The sequence below is a fragment of the Gopherus flavomarginatus genome, chromosome 4 (assembly GCF_025201925.1).
Source record: "Gopherus flavomarginatus isolate rGopFla2 chromosome 4, rGopFla2.mat.asm, whole genome shotgun sequence".
Lineage (NCBI taxonomy): Eukaryota > Metazoa > Chordata > Testudines > Testudinidae > Gopherus > Gopherus flavomarginatus.
In genome coordinates, this window is record NC_066620.1 from 25568642 (window position 1) to 25589123 (window position 20482).

Sequence of the window (20482 nt, forward strand, 5' to 3'; positions counted from 1 at the left end):
AGCTATCCCAGCATTCAAGTGTCTGCAGTGTGCTTTTCAAATGGGGGAGGTGGGGTGGAGTGTGAAAGGGAATGTGTTGTGTGTATGTGGGGGGAGAGAGAGTGGGTTTTTGGGGGGATGAGAGCATGTCAGCATGCTGTCTTGTAAGTTCAGACAGCAGCAGACCCCCTGTCCCGTCCCCCCCCAGCATTCCACACTAATCTGTCTTGGAGCACACTTATCTGTCTCAGAGCAGAAAAGCAGCTGGCTGTCAGAAACGGAGCTTTCAAACGGCATATCCACATTCCTACAGTGAGTTCAAAACAATGAGAACAGTGGCCACTTGACTTAAGGGGATTATGGGACGTTTCTGGAGGCTGATCAGAGCGCAGTAAAGCAACACTTCGTCCACACTGGCGCTGTGGTGCGCCAGCGGGGTCGCAGCAAACGTTATTCCACTCGCCAAGATGGAGTACTAGCAGCACTATAGCCGCGGAGTCAAGAGTGCTGTATGTGTCTTGCCAGTGTGGACGGGGAGTGAGCTAATGTACCTGGGGCTATTTTAATGCGGTGTTACTTGCAAGTGTAGCCAAGCCCTCAGTGTCAAAACTAAATGCAAAGTGGAACAGATTGTTTAGCATAAGTAGTTAATGCATATTTCACGGGACCATTCAAAGTGAAGTGACCTGTTAACACCTCTACAATCATAGGAGGAAAAGAAGAAGGAAAAAAAAAGGCTTAGTGGTGGAGGCTTCAGTGGATACAGATAATTGTAATAAACCATAAATCATTGGTTTTTAGGTGCGTTTGTCCAGTAATTCTTCCTCGGGGTGGCCTATGAAGAGATTGGGATGTTGGGGTGCCATCCTAGTACCCCTGACTGTTCTCATGGTTTGGACAAAGTGTTTGTTTTGTTGCTGAATGTAATATTGTTAGAGGTGAGGATGAAATGGATGAGTTCGTCAATGTCTTTGGGATAGATATCTGAGTGTTATCCAATATCTTGTGGATATTTAAGGCAGGCAACGATGATGTCATTGTGAGGGATATTGGTGTACAGAGAGGTGACGTACAAGTTGGCAAACTTTATGTTCTGAGGGAAGTTGTTAATATTGTGGAGTTTCTGAAGGAAGTTGGTTGTATTCTGGAGAAAGCCGGCCCTTTGTGTGGTGAGTGGTTTGAGGATGGTTTCTTTGGGGCCTAATATTCTTTCAATAAGAGTTCATTGGCCAGATATGATGGGTCTGCCTGGGTTCCCTTGTTTGTGTGTCTTGGGAAACGTCTGTAGAGAGTCACACACTTTGTTACTTTTGTAGGCTGAGTTCATTGCACATGCTAGGGGCTCCTTGCGTCCCTTCATTTCCATCCTGCAATTTGTAATTTATTAAATTCTTTCTTTTCTTTCTATCTGGGAGATAAGTAATTCAGGATGTCAACATTTTAAACTATTTGGACAATAGGCAAAACTGAGAGGAGAAGGGGGTGTTAAGGTATTAATGGCTGTTATCAATGGTTCTTTGATTTGTAGATAATCACAGACCTAATTAAAGCTAATGAGTGTGTAACCAGATGCTTGGGTCTCTATATCTCCTGTTTTTCCCCTTCCAGTTCTCACCAAAAAATAAAGATAAATAAGTCTAAAGGCATTTGTGTGCTTCAGAATACACTGTTAATATTTTCCAGCTGGAATATTTTATCAGCTTAGATAACACAAGATCCTTAGTTTTTGTAAATTGACTTCAGTGGAGTTGTCACAATTTATATCAGCTGAGGATCTGTTCTTATAATCTTTAGCAGCAGAGTACTGTAAATTGATATACAGTAGAACCCTGTTCATTTGAGCCTCCATTATCTGGCTCTCTGTATTAATCATACCATGGCTTGGGGTGTCAGCCCCAAGTAGTCACAGTAATTAGTAATTGTGCTGGATGTTTCAGATGATTGGATTTGTCAGTCATTTTCTATTTCTATTAGTATAGAGAAAGATCTAAAAAATATGAATCTTTCAGTGTAATACTTGTTGGTAATTAATTTTATTTTTCTTTTTTCTTGCAGCAATCCTAAATCCACTACTCAGAGAGTAAATAAGAAAGTCAACAATGATGCGTCACTTAGGATTCAAAATTTGTCTATTTTGGTGAGACAAATAAAATCTTATTATCAGGTAATTTTTCCTCTTGGCTGCCTTTTATGTTCTTACTAAATTTTCAGAGTTGAGTCCAACAAAAGCAAGATGAGCAATTAAAACCACTACTGTAAGAGTTAATTTTTTTCACAGTATCTTTTGGTCAACATTTACCACTGTTCAGTGTACACCTGGTTCTGGTGATCATATTCCAAAGTAGGAAGGGGATCTGAAAACAACTAACGTGAATTATTGATCTGTCCATATAGCTACTCACTGTTCAGAGTTGCTCTCGTATTAAATCATTTAATCAGTTAGCAGCCTCTGAATCCACATACCTTTTGTGCAAATAAGGGATAAGTATATCACATATGAAATCAGTGTCTGCCAATTGCCCCTCCCCCCCGTTTATAAGGACTGTCATTAAATTTTTATTACTGTTGTAGGAGCTACTTAAATTTTTTGTTTGATTTTTGTTTGTTTTTATCATCTGGTTGAGTTTCCCTTGTTTATCAAGTACTTGATAAACCCAGTGATGAGCTGCTTCCTACAGCTATAGCTTAGCTATTTTATTTTATTTTATTTTAATGTGATAGAAGGCATAGTATTGTGTGTGCAGACCGTGCCCCCCCACATAGCCCTGCTGAAGTCATTGCGGTTCTGTAGGATGTGGGAGTCTGCTTATAATCTATACAATGCACAATACAGGATTGGGATTTAGTGAGGCACCATGTTACTGTTAATTGATTTTAATAACAACATTTTGTTCCTGGATCGTTTGTATCATCTTGGGCTACCGTGTTAAATAATCTGTCAATCGAATGTTGAAATCAATTGAATATTAAGCTGTGTCATGTATGATTATTGTAAGTATGTTCCTGCCTGATGACGCTGACATATTTTGCAACTGTAAAATGATCATTATAGTGAAGGTAAAGTTCTTTGAGTCCTCACACTTGTCCATTACATTGTAAGTGTGTGCACATCTCATGCGTGAACATTGGAGAGTTTTCCTTACTGGTATCTGTAGGGAAGCTGCCCCTCCTTCAATTCCTTCTTACCCTCTGTAGTCAGTAGTTGGAGCCTCTGGGTTCACAGTTTGTTCCTTGAGAGATAAGTTGTGGGTACTTATCTTACCTTTCCTAGTGGTTTGCTGGCTGAGATAACCATGGTATTCCAAGCTCTGTTGGTTTCCCACCAGGTAGTCTCTGCTTCTGTCAGTAATCAAGAACCACCATGCATGTGCTGCATCTGAATCTTCAAGTGCTCCACTTCAGAGTGTGGTTCATCAGTGGTTAGATGCAGAAGAGGTGCATTACTCAGTGGTAGTTCAGGATGTTCTTCTTAATAGCAGGAAGCCTTCTACAAGGGCTACTTACCTGAGTAAATGGAATGTTTGTCTTTCTGGGCAGCTTCCTGGAAACTGTCAATGTCGCACACATGTAGCTTCAACTGTATCCATTAATCCCATCATAACGAGATTCTTTAAGATTATGCCCTCTTGTTTGTGACCCGGTGCCGACTTGGGACTTAAATTTAGTATTGTCTGCTCTTATGAGTCCCCCATTCAAGCCCCTAGCATCTTATTCGTTTCTGTATCTCTCAGCCATCACCTCAGCCAGCAGAGTGGGAGAACTGCAGACACTTGTCACAGATCTGCAGTACTGTTTTTTATAAGGACAAGTCCAGCGCAGACCTCATCTGAAGTTTCTATGTGAAGTGGTTTCTCATTTCCATCTTAATCAACCTATATTCTTATTTGTTTTTTCCCCAAAAGTTATGTGTTCACAAGGCTGAACAAAAGCTGCACTCCTAGATGTACATTGAGTTTTGGCTTTTGACCTAGACAGAAGAAAACCTTTCAGGATCTCTACTCAGTTATTAGTTTCCTACATGGAACACACGAAGGGTCACCTGATTTCAACTCACTTGCAAAATGGATTACCCGTTGCATCTTTATCTTATGCTGCAATGGGCAGGAAACTACCTGAACAGTTGACAGCACACTCTACCAGAGCTCTTGTAGCTTTGGTAACATCTGTAGCACACATCATTATTGTATGTTTGTAGAGTAGTGACGTAGTCTACTGTCCACGTTTACTGTGTTTTCACCACTGTGTTAAGAGATGAAGAGGCGATGCAAAGTTAGAGAAACCTGTCTTGCAGTCCCTCTTCCGCTCAGCCTCTGATCCCCAACACCTTTGATAACAACTTGGAAGTCACCTACTAGTGTAATGGACTACAAAAACAGGTGTGACACACTTATCTCAAAATAACACCCTGTAATCCCCATTTTCATCATTCATATTCAGTTGTAATATTTCTTACAAACTTGCCATGTAAAATACAATATGAAAGTTTCCTACAATGCGGGAAGGAACAAAGCAGCTCTGCCAAGGAACCTTCAGCAAAGTTTCCTAGAGATATCTCTGGAGGATTCCCATGAGATCTTGGCATGCATTAACCCCTGTTCTGCCGTACTAATTAGGTGCACAGAGAAATGTCTGGCACACAAAAACAGAGCCACCCCCGTACATTTCTATACCCTGAACCTAGCTCTGCACTACACAAACCACAGCCACTTACCAGGCGTCTCCTCTCCTGCTTCTTGCTTGCCGGAGAGCAACTACTGAGACTGGCTAGACACTTCCGGAGTGATGAACAGTTCCCGCCGAGCGACCTTGCTGGGGACTCCGCATAGTCATCTAACTCCACCTCTTCATCAATGACTTCGTCCTCCAGGATAGGTCCTCTTTCCGCCACCTCCAGGCATGCCAAAGTATCCACGGGGCTCTTGGTGGTGGCAGTGACCGCACCTCCACCACCAAGGATAGTGTCCAGTTCCTTATAGAACTGGCAGGTCTTGGGTGAAGCACCAGAGTGACGGTTTGGCTCCCTTGCCTTATGGTATGCCTACCTTAGCTTCTTTTTCTTCACTCTTCACTGCATTGTGTCCCAGTCATACCCCTTTTTGCACAAGCCTTGAGAAGTTTGCCTGTAGGTATCAAAATTCCTACAGCTGAAGTGCAGCTGGGACTGCATAGCCTCCTCTCCCCAAATACTTAGCAGATCCAACAGATCCACAGTGATCCAAGAGGGAGAGTGTTTGCTTCATGGAGTCAGCATAGTGACCTGGAGAGATGTGATGAAACCTCTTACGCAGAGCAAACAAGAATGGAATTTCAAAAATTCCTGGGGCTTTAAAGGGGCAGGGACGGATGGTAGTTTACCTGTCTGCAGGGCAGTGGAGTTCAAACTGCTCACCAGAGTGGTCAGGATTGGCATTGTAGGACACCATCTGGAAGCCAATTAAAGCAGAAAAATCAAATGTGATGTCTACACTGGCGCTTTGTCGACAAAACTTTTGTGCAAAAAGCCTTATGTCTCTTGTTGGGGTGGTTTTATTTTGTCACCACAATAGGGCATTTTTGCCACCAAAAGTCACATCATAGTTTGTATGCATCCACTGTTTTGTTGACAAAAGCGGCCTTTTGTCAACAAAACTCTGTAGTGTAGACAAGGCCCTAGGCGCATGGACTAAGGACATAAAATAGGGGACAGTGACACCATGCTTTGGAACTTTCTCCTCCCCCACCTATGGAAGCAACAAGAATGCTGGAAAGACAGAAGACTTCATCTGAGGAGACTTGTCCCAGGCTTGAGAGAGAGGCTTATGTATTATGAACTGTAACATTCAGTTGGGTGGGAAAACTGCTTGATCTGAATACTGCCTAGTGTCAGGGCTGGCTCCAGGGTTTGTGCCACCCCAAGCTGCGGCGGGGGGAGCCACGATTGGGATCGGTGGCACTTCGGCGGCAGCTCCACCGTGTCGCTTTCTTCTTCGGCGGCAACTCGGTGACAGGTCCTTCCCTCCGAGAGGGACTGAGGGACTTGCCGCCGAAGACCCGGATGTGCCGCCCCTTCCACTTGGCCGCCCCAAGCACCTGCTTGGTGTGCTGATACCTGGAGCTGGTCCTACCTCGTGTAATAAAGTTTAAGATTTATATTGTGCACTTATCTTTCATTTTCTTTGGTAACTATTTCTGATCTTTTATGTCTACCACTTATAATCACTTAAAATCTATCTTTGTTTCTGTGTGTTTTGCCTTCCCACATCCACACACAATATGCTCAGCAAAACCCCTCTGTCCACTCAGTCTAGACTCCTGGGTGGTTTTCACAACCACTTTAGTCTTATGTGGGAATGGGTTGGGGAGCTTCTGGTTAACTCATCCTGAAAGTTATATTAATTGAAGGGTATGTTCAAATGCATTCTCAAAAAGGTTTGTGATTCAAGCAGTCACCAGTATCTCTCAGCATAACAACAGTAAAACTTTCCATTTGGTTTCGGTGGCGACAATTTCACAAAGACTGCACAATTCAAGTTGGTTTTATATTTCCAGTTTTCCTATTAAAGAACTACTTGCAATTATTACAAGATAATAGGGGTTGTACCTAGTCAGTTTTTTAGTTGGCATGAAGTGATACTGATAACTCTGTATATAGCACTTTTCACTTTGAGTTAGCACGGTGCGGTGGAAGTAACTTGGGTACTATCTTTTGGGTGAAAAGTGAACTTAGCTCTTTCCCACTTGTTGTTGCAGATTCCCTGGCACTTTTTACAAGAACAGGGTTAATCATGATATCCTGGCAAAATTCCAGTTTAGGAAATTATCTTTGTATCCGTATCTGGATCTCCATATACATGAATTACCATTTCCAACTAAAACTGTTTGGAATTCTTTCTTCCTATCCTAAATTGCTTAGTATTTCACTCCAGCATTCAGGGCCTTGGTTCTATGTGTCAGACATTCTTTTCCAGTGCATTCAGCATGGACAATGCTGGAAAAAGTTCTGGACCTGGTCCCAGGCAGGGACATGTTCATGCTGTCACACCCACCTGCAGCCGAGCATGGTAGGGGAGCATCAGAGTCAGATGACTCTCCTCACCTAGGAAAAGTGAGGGAAGTAGGGATTTCCAGAGAAAGACATACTAAAACGCACACGCACACACACACACGAGAGTGCAAATAGAAAACCACTGTTCAATGTAGCTAAGTAATCTAGAAATATTATAGTTATTTCAAGAAAAATGGTATGCTTGGTATCAACACTATCTGAAACTGTTTTACATCACAAAGAACTGTCAACTTTAATTGAACCTATTGAGAATTTGTTTTTGTTCAGTTGGAAGAATAACTAGCCTTACAAACATGAAATTGTTGATAATTAGAATATTTGCATATTCATTTAAGACTGTGTTTTTAGAATATGATGTCATTAACATAGAAATTTCACTCATCTAATTCTGCTTAGCACCCTTGCCACTGAAAAAAAGAAAAAAACAACTGTATAACATCTGTTAAATAATTTTAGATGGTTTTACCAGCTCAAGATCAAACTGCATAGTTACAATCATTAAAAAGTAATTTTCCTTTACATTATTCACTCTTAAAAAATGTTCTCTTGTCCTCTGAATCTTTCTGGTTTCTAATTTCCTTAATTCATGAAAAGGAAAATTTTCTATATTCTTACCCTAATGCAAAAGTTTAACTTCTGTTGATGTTAATGACAGCTAAGCATTGAAAGGAGAATGAAGATATCTATTAAAGCATTGGAGAGACAAAGTGGGTGAGGTAATATCTTTTATTGGATCAGCTTCTGTTGGTGAGAGAGACAAGCTTACACAGAGCTCTTCATCAGATCTGGGAAACTTACTCAGGCCTGGTCTGCACTACAGAGTTAGGTCGTTGCCATATAGCTTACGTCGACCTAACTGTTTAAGCATGTAAACTAAAAAGTCATCCTGCCAATGTAACATGCCAAATATATCGACTTCGCTCCACTTCTGTGAGCGGTGTAGTGTGTAGGTCAATGCAGTGTCAGTGTAGACACTGCATTAGTTGTGTTAACTTTAGTGGCCTCCAGAAGGTGTCCCACAATGTCTCATCGTGACAGCTCTGGTCATCTTTTTGAACTCTGCTGCTTGGCAGCCAGGTAAATGGCCCTCCCCTTTTAAAGCCCTGCAAATTTTTGAAATTCCATTTCCTATTTGGTCAGTGTAGTGGGGTGGTCACCCGCTCCAGCCCTGAAGGGGTTAAAATAGCCCTGGGAAAGAGCTGCCCCAGGGAGCCAGAAGATGAGGCTGATTGAGGAAGCTACCACAGCTGGGGCTGCACCCCAATCAGGCCACAGCTGGCCCTATAAAAGGATGTGGGCCAGGAGCTCAGGCAGTCTCTCTCTGGCTGTGGAGAGAGATGGGCCTTGCTGCTTGGGAGCTTGACAGGGTATCTAGAGTGGAGCAGGGCTGGTGAAAGGCCAGAGGAGCTGGGGAACTCTAGGCTGGAAAACCCCCAGGCAGCAGGCCTTGGTAAAGGCAGGGAAGGGTACTGGGGTTGCAGAGGTACAGCCTAGGGTTGTCAAAGGCAGCAGGTCAAACCTCCTCTTGCCAATGATGAGTGATGTAGACTGCAGTCTGCCCCAGTGAGCGGGGGCTACATGGTGACTGCCAGTAGCCACTGAGGCAAGGTGGGAGTAGAGGGTTGGAGGTTCCCCTGGGTGGGGAGACCCAGAGAGTGGAGGTACTGCCAGGGGCCAGAACCCAAGGTAAAGGGGCACTGGGGTCCGGGAGGGACACGGGCCAGCGGCAGACGAGACATCAATCTGCAGAGGGCGCTCCAGGCTGGAAGAACTAATTCCCAGGACAACCAGAAGAAGGTGTTGCGTCGCTACAGTCAGCACGGAGAGCTCACGTAGCAAGTGCCCAGATTACCATGTTGACTCCATGCTGCAGACGCACTTCTGCCTGGAGTACACAGGAGATGATGGATCTCCTGGGTCTGTGGGAAGAAGAGGCTGTGTAGGCACAACTCCGAACCAGCAATAGAAATGTCGACATATATGAGCATATCGCTCAGGGAATGGGGAAGAAGGGCTACAACAGGGACACACAGCAATGCCAGATGAAAATTAAGTTTCTGCAGCAGGTGTACCAGAAGGCAGGGGAGGCAAATAGTTAATCTGGTGTGGAGTCACAGACATGCTGCTTCTACAAGAAGCTGCATGCCATCTTTGGGGGAGACCCTACCACAACTGCCAAAAGCCCAGTGGATACTTTGCGGGAGTACTTCAGCGGAGCTGGAGTCACAGGCCTCCACAGTGCACAATGAGGAGGTGGTGTTGGATGAAGAAGAAGAGGAGGAGGAGTTTGGGGGACAGGCAACCAGGGGATACAGTGGCATGGTGAACCAGGACCTCTTTCTGACGCCGGAGCAGTTGTACCACACCCAGCAGTCCAACACCGGCGAGCCTGATGCAGGAGAAGGAACCTCTCTTAAGTATGCAGTTTGCTTTGATATTTCAGGGACAAATCTGTTCATTTACTATTTTTTAATTGGGTTAACAATAAGCATTAAAGGTAGAGTTGCTCTCTGCTTCTCATTCTCCTGTACAGATAGGCAGAGAGGGCCCCGTGGAACAGGTTTTTTTATGTGCACTGGGATGTCCCATGAATCCTCAGTAGAGATAGTGAGGTAGTCTGGAGGTAGTCTGCAATCCTCTGCTGAAGGTTTTTCGGGAGGGCTCCCTTATTTCTTCCACTATGGTAGGACACTTCCCCATGTCAGTCAGCAATTATTTCAGCAGGCACCTTTGCAGCTCACAGCCTAGCAGCATATGTACCTACTCTGCAGCCAGACACATGCAGGAGCTCTTCCCCTTCAGCCTCCATTACCCACAGGAGTGAGATATTAGCTAAAATCATCATCATCTGTGGAAAATGGTGCTAGTATTCAGCTGAGTTGCCCTAACCGCATATACTTGTGCTCGTTTGCTTTCCCTTCCTCCCTTTATTGTCCCAAATCGCCCCCTTGTCCCTGGGCCATACTCACTGAGGCTGGGATTGTTGCTATGCTCTCTGAGACCCAAGGGAATGAAAATGTAGTGCTTGTAACTTGCATTGATCAAGGGGACACCAGCAGAGCAGTTCAACCAGATGAAGAGAAGAGAGAGGATGCAACACAACATATTCCAAGAGATCCTGCAAGCCTCTGGTGCTGTGGATACCGAGCAGAGGCCTCAGAGGAGTACTCTTTCAGACAGAATGGAAAGGGAGAGTGTGGAGAGGAGAAACACGCAACAAAAGGACAGAGACGTGCAGCAGGACATGATACCATTTCTCAAGCACCGGATGGACATGCTGAAGACTCTTGCATACCTTCGGGTCCAAGTCACCCATGCTTGCTTCCCATTGCAGCCTATCAAGAACTGCATTCTGGGACACTCCCCCCACATTCCACATATGTTCCCAGGCTGCTGTAGTACCCCTACCATTCCACCTTGAGGGAGAGTACATACAATCACAGCCACACATACACTTATCTAATATCTGGAAGTTTATTCTTAGCCAGATCCCTTCAATTGAGAATGCTTTGTCTCCAGCTCTCACATTCTTTGTTCTGGGTTTTGTGATCTTCATTGTTCCAGAGGAACATGTCTTTCTCGGCAGTTCATGTAGATTTGAAGTTTTCAGAAACACCTCATTCCCATTTTCAAATGTGACTCAGGGCTTATCTACATGTTCAGTTCTGCAGTGGTTCAGCTGCACGTAGTGCTTTAGTAAAGATGCTACTATTCGGATGGGAGAACTTCTCCTGTCAGTGTAGTTAATCCACCTCTGGGAGAGGTGGTAGCTCAGTCAACTGTGGGTTAGGTCGGTATAATGGTGTTGCTCAAGGTTGTGGCTTTTTCACATCCCTGAGCAACAAAGTTATGCCGATATAAGTTTGTAGGGTAGATCTGACCTTAGACACTTAGGAGGAGCCTGTGTCTCACTGAAAGTCATTCATATTTATGCACCTAAATACTTAAGTCACTTTTTTGAAAATGGGATTTAAGCTTCTTATTCATTAGGAATTTTTTAAAATATTACCCATTTTTCCAATGTAGCTGTGACTTCATCTGTTAAGCGCCTTGAAGATTTTAATTAGCAGCAGAACTGTATAGGGTTCCATTGAAGGGATTGGAGCACAGACATGATGAATTTAGCCTAAATTGTGGAAAAAGGGGGCAGCTCTATTTTGCATTAGCTGGTGCCTTTGCATTATTTGCACATTCAGCTTTACATACAATGAATTACAGTACTTAAGTCTAGAGGTGAAAAATGCCTGTACCACTGTGACCAGGTCCTAATCCATGTGCTAGAGTTGGAGTTTCCTAGCAAGAAAACGAAAAAGATACTTTGTTTTTGATTCTATGTGATCATCCAAGTTCAGTGATAAGTCACACAGGACCCTTAGGCTTTGCATCACTTTGATTAGTGGGAACAGGTTGATTTCACTGGAAAAATGGAGGAGGATAGTGTCCTAACTAGTTTCCCTTTGTCCAGCCATCGTCACTTTGGTCTTGCCTGAGTTGAGTTTGAGCCAGCTCTTTTCCATCCAGGAGCTAGCTTGTGGAAAATGTTAGCTATAGTTGTATCAGTGGGAAATGAAATATAGTTGTCATCAGTGTATAGATGACAACAAAGCCTCATTATTTGTTCAAGTGTTCTCATATTGAAGAGAACAGAGAAGAGTATGGAACCCCAAGGGACTCAACAGGTGACAGTTTTTGAGAAACAGGAGCAGTTATCCATTACCATTCTGGAGAGTAATGAGGGAGTCACTGTAGTGCTGTGCAGCTTCTCAAGTTTTGTCGTGTAGGCTAGTCCCAGATCTAGTAGCTCCTTACTCCTCTTTTAAAGAAAAAAAAGAAAAAGAAAAAGAAAATCCTTCCAGCAACCTGCTCAAGCAGCTCTGAGCAACCAACATTGCTCAGCTTACAAGTAAAAGGGTGATTTAAAAAAAAAAATAGACAATATATCAAATTGAACTGAGCTGCTGAAAATCAGTGTGTTTTTCTGCCTTTTACATCACCATGAATAAAAATTCTGAAATTAGAATTTAATTGACAATTTTATTGATGAGCGAGGCACAATAGAACCCAGCTTTCTTCCATAGCCCTATTGGTTGTGCAGTGTTAACAGTAGTACAGTTTTGTTAATAAAGTAAGCCAATAGGGCCCAAGACACAACACAAGCAGATAAGTTGTGTGAGAAAACACATTTTTATGTATACATATCTCTGGCCAAAACAACACCTTAAATAAGGCCACAGCTAAACTGGATAATAAAATGCTAAATCTGTCCTTGAGACAGAAGATGGTGCATAACTTAGGTTACATTTAGTGAGTTTCAGACTTTAGGTGGTGATGACTACTTACTATTCTTGAAAGAAAAGATTCTTATCATGTATCTATCTTTTTTTATATTCATATAGTATCTGTAGTCTAATAAAAACATTTAATTGGATACCTTGTTTTTGTGAAAGCATGTGTACTTTGTAGTGAAATATTTAAAATTCTATTCTTACCATTAATGCTGCAGTGCGTCCTATAACTTTTATACTCCATAATTTTATAGCCCAAACCAGTAGACATCTTTCAGAGAATGAAAATTATCCCATAGAACATTTCTTTCCAAATTGTCTTAGTTTTGTCGGTCAGTAGCTGAGTAGTTCCATAGATACACAATCTTTTCTGTGGAATTATGTGGAAGTATATTCTCTATATTTAAAAGAATATTAGTGCTTAGTAATTCATCTCTCATGACTTCAGCAAGTAGGAAATAACAAAATTAGTGTGTATGTACAATAAATGAAAATAATTTAATCAGGAAATTGATTTTAATGTCCAAGTTCAAAGGGATTTTAAACACAGTTTAAAAAAGTTAACAGTTCTGTAAAATATCTTTCTGGGGTTACTTTGGTTGATTTTAATTTCTAATTTTTAAAGCCAGGAGCTGTTCTCTAATATAGTGTCTTTTCTATAACAATAGCATAGTCAACATTTTTTTTATTTGGCCTTTTCTGCTCAAAGTTACCAGGTGTGTGTGTTGGATGGGAAGGATTAAGAGGATATATATATTTGACAACAGGTAGTGTTTCCTCTTATTGTTGATCTTCCTGTTACCATTTCAGAGTATTTGTAGGAAAGAAGTAGCAACAGAGTCAACCTCTGGTCAAGATTTGATTACAGTTCAAAGTTGAGGTGATTAGGCCCCCATGATTCATTGAACACTACTCAGTAGGACTTGTAATGGCATTCATATTGTCAGATTTTAGAGGGGCAGAAATAGACAGCTTTAGCAGCTGCTTAGTAGTAATATAACAAAAATTTTGGCCAAAAAAATCAAAGGATCTTTAAGGAGTCACATTACCCTTGTCCTACAATTGTACAAAGAGTTGATGTATAGTAGTTACTTATAGTTGTATTACAGCCACTTTATAGTTCTCTATGCAACAGAGTTGCAGACTAGTTAAAACCTATTTAGTTGACTGTATAATCAAGAAAGAAAAGTTTATGCAAATGGTTGGCAATGTTTCCAAAAAAGGTAGTTAATTTTTCATTTCAGGCTGCTCTAATTCATTCTAAGGGGTCTAGCCAAGCAAGACAGACAAAGCAGTATTGTAAGAGTACAAAGGTGAGCATTACACCACCTTTACATCTGTCTGCACTAATGTAAACTGAGTGCTGCTCAGCTGTGGCCAAAAGATCCAGCCCGGTATTTTTAAAATGTTTTCTGATTGACTAATTTAAGATGTTAGCAATATAAAAAAGAAATGTTGTTTTTTAAAATACATAATTTTAGCCTGGTAGTCTCTTTTCAACAGGTAATAATTGTAACACGTATCATTATCTTTGTCATCTTTTGTCCTTGTTTCATTTAATTAAATCTTCTGCGTTTCCTTTAGTTTTTTAGCCTTTTTTAATGGGAAAAGAGCAAAATTGTTGAATGTAGTCTTTTTGTCAGGATCGCAGATATACAGAAATCATGATTATTTATCAGAAATTTTTGATATTTAAGTAGGCCAAAACTACCACCTAAATATTTTCTGTAACATTTACTAGGCCATGTAGTTCAGGATCTTAAAAAACTTAAACAGCTGTTACTATCAATAAAACTCTGCATCAAGTGGTTGGTCCTTTACTAAGGGAACTTAAGAGGTTTACACCTTGCTTTTTCTGCTGTCTGCTGTATAAGTCACTTAAGGCATATGCAACACAGGTCTAATTTAGTTTTACTCTAATCTTAATCAGTTGAGCTATAAATTTGCTCATCCCTATACCACGTGTTGAAAGCTGTTACCCAAAAGTGTTTAGCTATAGCTAAGAATACTTGCAAGGAATCCCACTTTCAAGTGTAAAACTCTCCTACAGTACTTAACTGTAAAACAAGGCCCATCCCCAGAAACATCATTTTTAGATTGGCTGCATCAAGTAAATTAGCATTTCTGATTTTAATTCTTAAATTTGCTCTCTTGCATGCAGTTAATCACTAAAGTAGAGGTTCTCAAACTGTGGTCCGTGAGCTACATTCGAGAAAATGAAGGGCCACCCACCTAATTAGTGGAGCCACGCATGCGTGGCTCCACTAATTAGGTGCCTGGACCCTGGAGAAGATGCACATGTAAGGTGAGGTGGTGGCCTTGGGTGGAGTAGGGGGTAGGTGGGAGGGGGCATTGGGGTCAGAAGAGAGGGTGGAGGGAATTTGGAATGTGCAGGGCTGCGGCAGCCAGGGAAAGAGGCGATTGTCCCCAGCTCCAGGGCTGGAGCTGCCGGGGAGAGATGGCCCTCCTTTCCAGCCTCAGCTCGGGCTGCTGTAGTAGGGGAGAGAGAGAGAGACCCCCTCCTTCCCAACCACAGCTCGGGGGCTGCCGCGGCGGGGAAGAGAGGGCACAGCCATCGCATTAGAAAGATAAGACTACTGATATTAAAATATGAGTTGTGTTCTTTTATTTGTAGAACAAAAAACATTTGTTTTTTAATAATAATTTTATAATAGTTAGCTAATGGTACAAACAACATTTGAAAGATCATTAAGTGATCTGCAAAGACCCTCAGCAATTTTCAAGTGGTCCGCATAAAGAAAAGAACTTTGAGAACCACTGCACTAGAGTGTACTTGCATATTGTGTGTATGTTGTATTATTTTTTTTGTTGGGTATTGGTATTGTACGTGTTGTTGAATCTGTGCCATAATGAGAAATAAACAAATGTTACTTCAAAGCTTCACATGGGGTGGCGTCTGCTGTGGTATGAACATCTGGGCTCTGAAAGGAAACTACTCTGCCTCAAAAGAATTAGCTTCTGTTTAGACTGGGGATTTGCCTTGTTATACAGCTTTCAGTGACCCACTGTCTCTGTAGTTCTGCCATAGCACTCCCTAGTGTAGACTGTCTTACCCCTGCATGAAACCAGGCTAAAATCTCGTGGTGCAAATAGTGACTTCGCCTCTCTGCACTCAGAATCATACCAGCACAGCTACACAGATGGTTGGCTGTTAATAGTGTTAATTGTCTCAAATACATGTCCAGGTAAGCCTCCAAAAGTATGTACTTGGAAATCAAGGAAAATGAATCTTTCATAGTAGTTTGCTTCACTTACAGTTTTAAGCATTTTAAGAATACCTGTGTATTTTGTTTTAGATTCACTTAATACCTACATAACTCTCTCTTAAAACATATAAGCGAAAGAACAGCTAGTAGAAAGTGGAATGATCAATATTTGTAATTTTCATTTTCTTACAGTATAAATAAAGTATAAAATAAATAAATACATTTATCAATAGTCTATTAATAGGACTGTAAATATCAGCTAATTTTTAAAGGCTTTTTTTTTTTTTACTGCATTCTTCCTTTGATTCAGGATCTGTAGTTGGCCTAGGATCTGTATGCTGGCTCTGTGCCACTAGGGGATTTCACTATACTGGGATGATCCTTCAGTGCCCAGTTACACCAGTTCTGCAGCCACCAGAAAGAGAACAAAGCTTTTGTAGAATTGAGGCAAAGCTTTAAGGTTTTTACAAAGCCCAAACAGTTAAATCTAGAATATGTGTGAATGAGTTTGAATTAAGATATATATTATTTTGAAGCTACTCCTATTTCACTGACTTCAGTTTCAGTGTGATTAGCATTTGATGTTTGACTTGGTTCAGTACAAATGAATTAAAAATATTAATTTTATCAATTTCCACAGGAGACTTTGCAGCAGTTGATCATGATGTCTTTGCCAAATGTCTTGATAATTGGCAGAAATCCTTTTTCTGGTAAGTTTTTGTATTTTTTTTAATTTCATTTTTTAAAATTTGTAGTTAGCTCATTGAAAATGTAGCTCAGGTAGGAATGAGCCGCACCAGATGTCTTGATGAAAATTTTAGCAAACACTTGACTACAGAATGATGAATTTCATTGCTTCTGCTCAGATCTGACGGTCAACCATGAACAAACACAAAATATTAAACAACTAAAACCTCGAGATAGACATGCTCCCATTGGGATTTATATTAAACTATAACTGTCTTTTTAATCTTTTCCATGCCATGCTTCAGTGCATGGAAGGAGGAATCATTTCTGTTGGGCAAGAGGAATCATCTCAAACAAAACTGCCTATCTGTTATCTTCCTTGTCAAATTCATTGTTTGTAACCTTGACGTTATCCTTGACCCTGAACTTTTCTTTCTCCTCCCATATCTGTAAATCTGTCTCTATAGCCATGTCTGTAACATTTCCAATTTTCCTGGGTACTGTGCCTCCACTCATTTGTGACTTTATCTTTTCTAATCTTGACTGTTGCTGCTATCTTCTCCTAGGCCTCTCAGGGTATGTCCACATAGCCCATGGAAGCAAGTCTCTCAGCCATGGCTGACAGCCTTGAGGTAGAGAGGCTCTCACTAACATTCTGAAAATAGCTGTGTAGGTAGTGCTTTGAAGTTGCAGCTCAGGTTCTAAAACCAAGGGGTGCGGCAGGTTTTAGAACCTGAGCTCCAGCTGCAACTTCAAGCTGTTGTCTATGCAGCTATTTTTAGAGCACTGACGCAAACATGCTAGCAAACATCTGTTGACCCAGCTGGGAGGCTCACTTCTGGGAGCTGTGTACACATACAGCCAGGGTCTCAGCTCCCTAGGTTCTAGTATATGTAGAATACTTCTGCCTCCTTTCTCATGTGTAGTAAGAAGACTGAACATGTTCCCGCCATTCTCAAACACCACAGACTGTACAGTTATTGCATGTGATAGTTCAAAACATTCCATGGATTTGCTTTGAACTGCTTCAGAGACCTCATCTCTTTGTATTAGTTTTTTCTTTTGTTGCCAGTGATCATTTAACAATTGCTTCTGACTTGTTTGACTGAATCCTTCATTTTTTTAAATGTTAGCAAAATCAGATGTGAGAGGCCAGTTACTGTCATGTATCAAAAACTGGCTAAGAGAGAGAAAACAAAGATAGGAGTAAATGGTTAATATTTGTAATAGGAAAAGGCTAACAGTATGGTATCACAAAGTTAAATACCAGATTCATTGTACTTTAATATATTTATTATCTGGAAAAGGGATGAGCAGTGAGGTAGCAGAATTTGAAGATGGCAAAAAATTATTTAGGTTACTCAAGATGGGAGAAAACTGAGAGGAACTTCAGACACACCTAATTAGGCTAAGTGTATGGACAACCTGATGGGAGATGAAATTCAATGTTCACAAATACCGTGAGAAATGTACATTACAGTGAGTAATTTGAGCTACTCATATACCTTACGTGGTCCTAATTTAACTATCAACTCAGATAAAAGGCTTGGCCATTGCTGGGAAAATTCCATGAAGAGCTCTTCTCTGTGTGCAGCAGTGATTAAAAAAAAGCAAAAACAATGTTAGGATACATAAAAGGCTGGAAAATAATTTGGAAAGTAGTACAATGCTATAATATAAATCAGTGGTATGCCCTCACTTGGAGGCCTGTGTTCAGTTCTCAAAAATTATATAGCAGAAATAGAGGTGGTTCAGAGACAGGCAGTGAGAATAAGAGGATGGAAAAATTCTCATGAACAGTGATTGAAAAGATTGAGATTGTTTGTTTATCTCAGTGAGGAAAGGAATAAGATGAGCATTATAAAATAATGGATGATATAGAAGAGGTGAAGCAGGGTCTTCTGTTCATCCTATTTCAGAATGAAAGAACAAAGGGACAGTGAATGAAATTTGGAAGTGACAAAATCAGAATTGATAAATAGAAATTTTTTTTTTCACCTAATTCACTGCCTGTGTAACTTGTTGCCACCATCACTGATGCCAGGAACTTATCAGATGTCAAAAAAGAACTAGGTGCTTATTTGGATTCAAAGATTAAACAAGAGTTTTGGAAGAGTATTAACCCTCATTCTTCAGGCCATACTAGTCCCTAACTTTTGAGTTTTAAGCGGAAACTCACTGGGGGAGAAGTTCTCCAATAACAGTGTATTGAATTGTTTTATACACCTTTCTTTGAAGCATCTTGTACAGACTGCTGTTGGAAGATAGGATATTAGACTAGAGGAACCACTCGCATGATCCAGCATGGCAATATTGTGTTCTTCTGTTACTCCGTCATTATAATGCCATATTTCTAATGGTAGAACACTAAAATCCTGTCTTGAGTTGGATCCATTGAAAATTATGTGCACTCAGTGGGGTATTTTAGGGAAAACCTGAAATCTCTTCCTGCAAGATATGCATGAGGGAATAGTAGCCAGCATTCATATTAAACATATTGTGAAAAAACATGTTTGCACATGACAGCCTAGCATTTCAGAATACAAAGTATGAAAGCCAAAGCATCCCAATATACCCATGAAAATGTTGCCTTAATATAGATGGGGAAAATGTAATAGAATGAGATTACTGTATGATTATTTGCAGATTAACTGTCCTTCTGGCAGGATTAATTAAATAGAAAAAACGTGGGACTCCACAGGAATGAGGCACGTTCCTGCCAACTGCAATTTTTAACTGAAATATGGTCCCACAGTAAAATACATATTTTTAATTTATGGGAGATCCTAGTTGTTTTTGTGATTTTTTTAATTACATTGACTTACGTTGACCTCTTGAACATACAGTAGATATCAAACTTGCGTACCTAAATAAGTGGTCTGATTTTCAGAGGTGTGGGTCTGAAAATCCAGTTTCAATTTACTGTAGTGTGAAATATGCTTGAGTAGCACACTTCAAAATGAGACCACTCATTTAAGTGTGTAAATAGAGACTTAAGGTGTCTAGATTTAGACACCCAAATTTGAAAACTTTGGCTAGAATGCTTACAAGTAGTAACTGTAAATGTAAATAGGATGGGAGTGCATATGTTGCCCTTGTCTGGACAATTTGTGGATTGAGGACAGCAGCCAGGAATAGATCCAAGTGTCCGTCAGTGCCACCAGTGTACATAGTTTTACCTTTAATGGAAAAGTACCTCTTCTGAACACAGCGGGGAGGTATATTTCACCCTTTCACCTCACTCCACCCTTATGGGCCTTACTAGTCTGACAGGGACTCCAGGAGTTGCATTTACATATGCTGACTCCCCCTGGTTCCATGGATGCCTTAGGCTTAAATCTCTGGCAAATGAACCTCTCCTACTCCTCCGTGAGCAGTGCCCTGCACTATCTCGCTATGCACCAACAGCATAGCCAGTACCGATGGCCCTGCTTCTGCTGGACCTGTCCTCAGAGTCTGAGAGGACTTCTGAGCCAGACCCCTCATTCTCACCTACAGCCTGGATCCTTGGCAACAGCCCCCCTTTCTGCTCACATATGGATCTTCTGCCAGTGTGTTTTTCTGCTATCCCTGGGGGCCACTGATGCCCAGCAGCACATATGCCTGAGCCTATTGGTCTGCTTCAGCCTCTAACGGGACTGCGGGGTGCTGCTGCTACCACCACACTGCATCCTCCTCCATTTATGAAGAATTGCAGGAGTTTCCCATTCCACTGGCACTGGCAGTCCCCATTGGGGCCTCATTGTCCCCAGACAATGTGCTTATTTCTCCTTTCCTCTACCCTTCAGGCAACCATAGCCAATACCAGGACCTGCTTTGGTGAGTGGTTGTGGCTCTCAACCTCCTGGTGGAGGTCCAGGATGCACAAAACCAGTTCCAGAATGTTCTGCAACTGCTGCGACCCTCCCGGACTGTCCTCCCTATCCACACGGCCATCCTCCAACTGGCCCAAGCAGTTTGCACACCCCAGCTTCCAGTGCCCCTATTACGAAGTGTGCTGAACGCTGCTACTTCATTTGATTTAAGGGTACAGACTTCCTGTTTACCCCATCCACCACTCAATTCACTTGTGATCCATGCAGCGAATGAATGCTCTCGCCAGCATCACCTCAAGGCCACCCCCCCTCAGGGGCGCCGGAACGGGGGGCCAAAGCCAGCAGCTGGAGCCCAGGCAGCTGTGGGGAGCCGCGGACCCTCCATCTGCCCAGATAGGGAGGCCCAAGAGCAGCCCCCAGATTGTGTCCCCTCCCTCAGGACCC

At 41.7% G+C, this 20482-nt stretch overlaps 1 protein-coding gene across 10 annotated transcripts in view; it reads left to right on the forward strand.

Moving 5' to 3' along the window:
• CCDC88A (coiled-coil domain containing 88A) overlaps window positions 1-20482 on the forward strand; it is a 349307-nt gene that overhangs the window by 81087 nt on the left and 247738 nt on the right. For all 10 annotated transcript variants that reach the window (XM_050951995.1, XM_050952002.1, XM_050952003.1 and 7 more), the window contains 2 exons: window positions 2035-2143; window positions 16177-16246. In XM_050951995.1, coding sequence (XP_050807952.1) covers window positions 2035-2143; window positions 16177-16246 — 179 coding nt within the window. The remainder of the gene's footprint in view (window positions 1-2034; window positions 2144-16176; window positions 16247-20482) is intronic.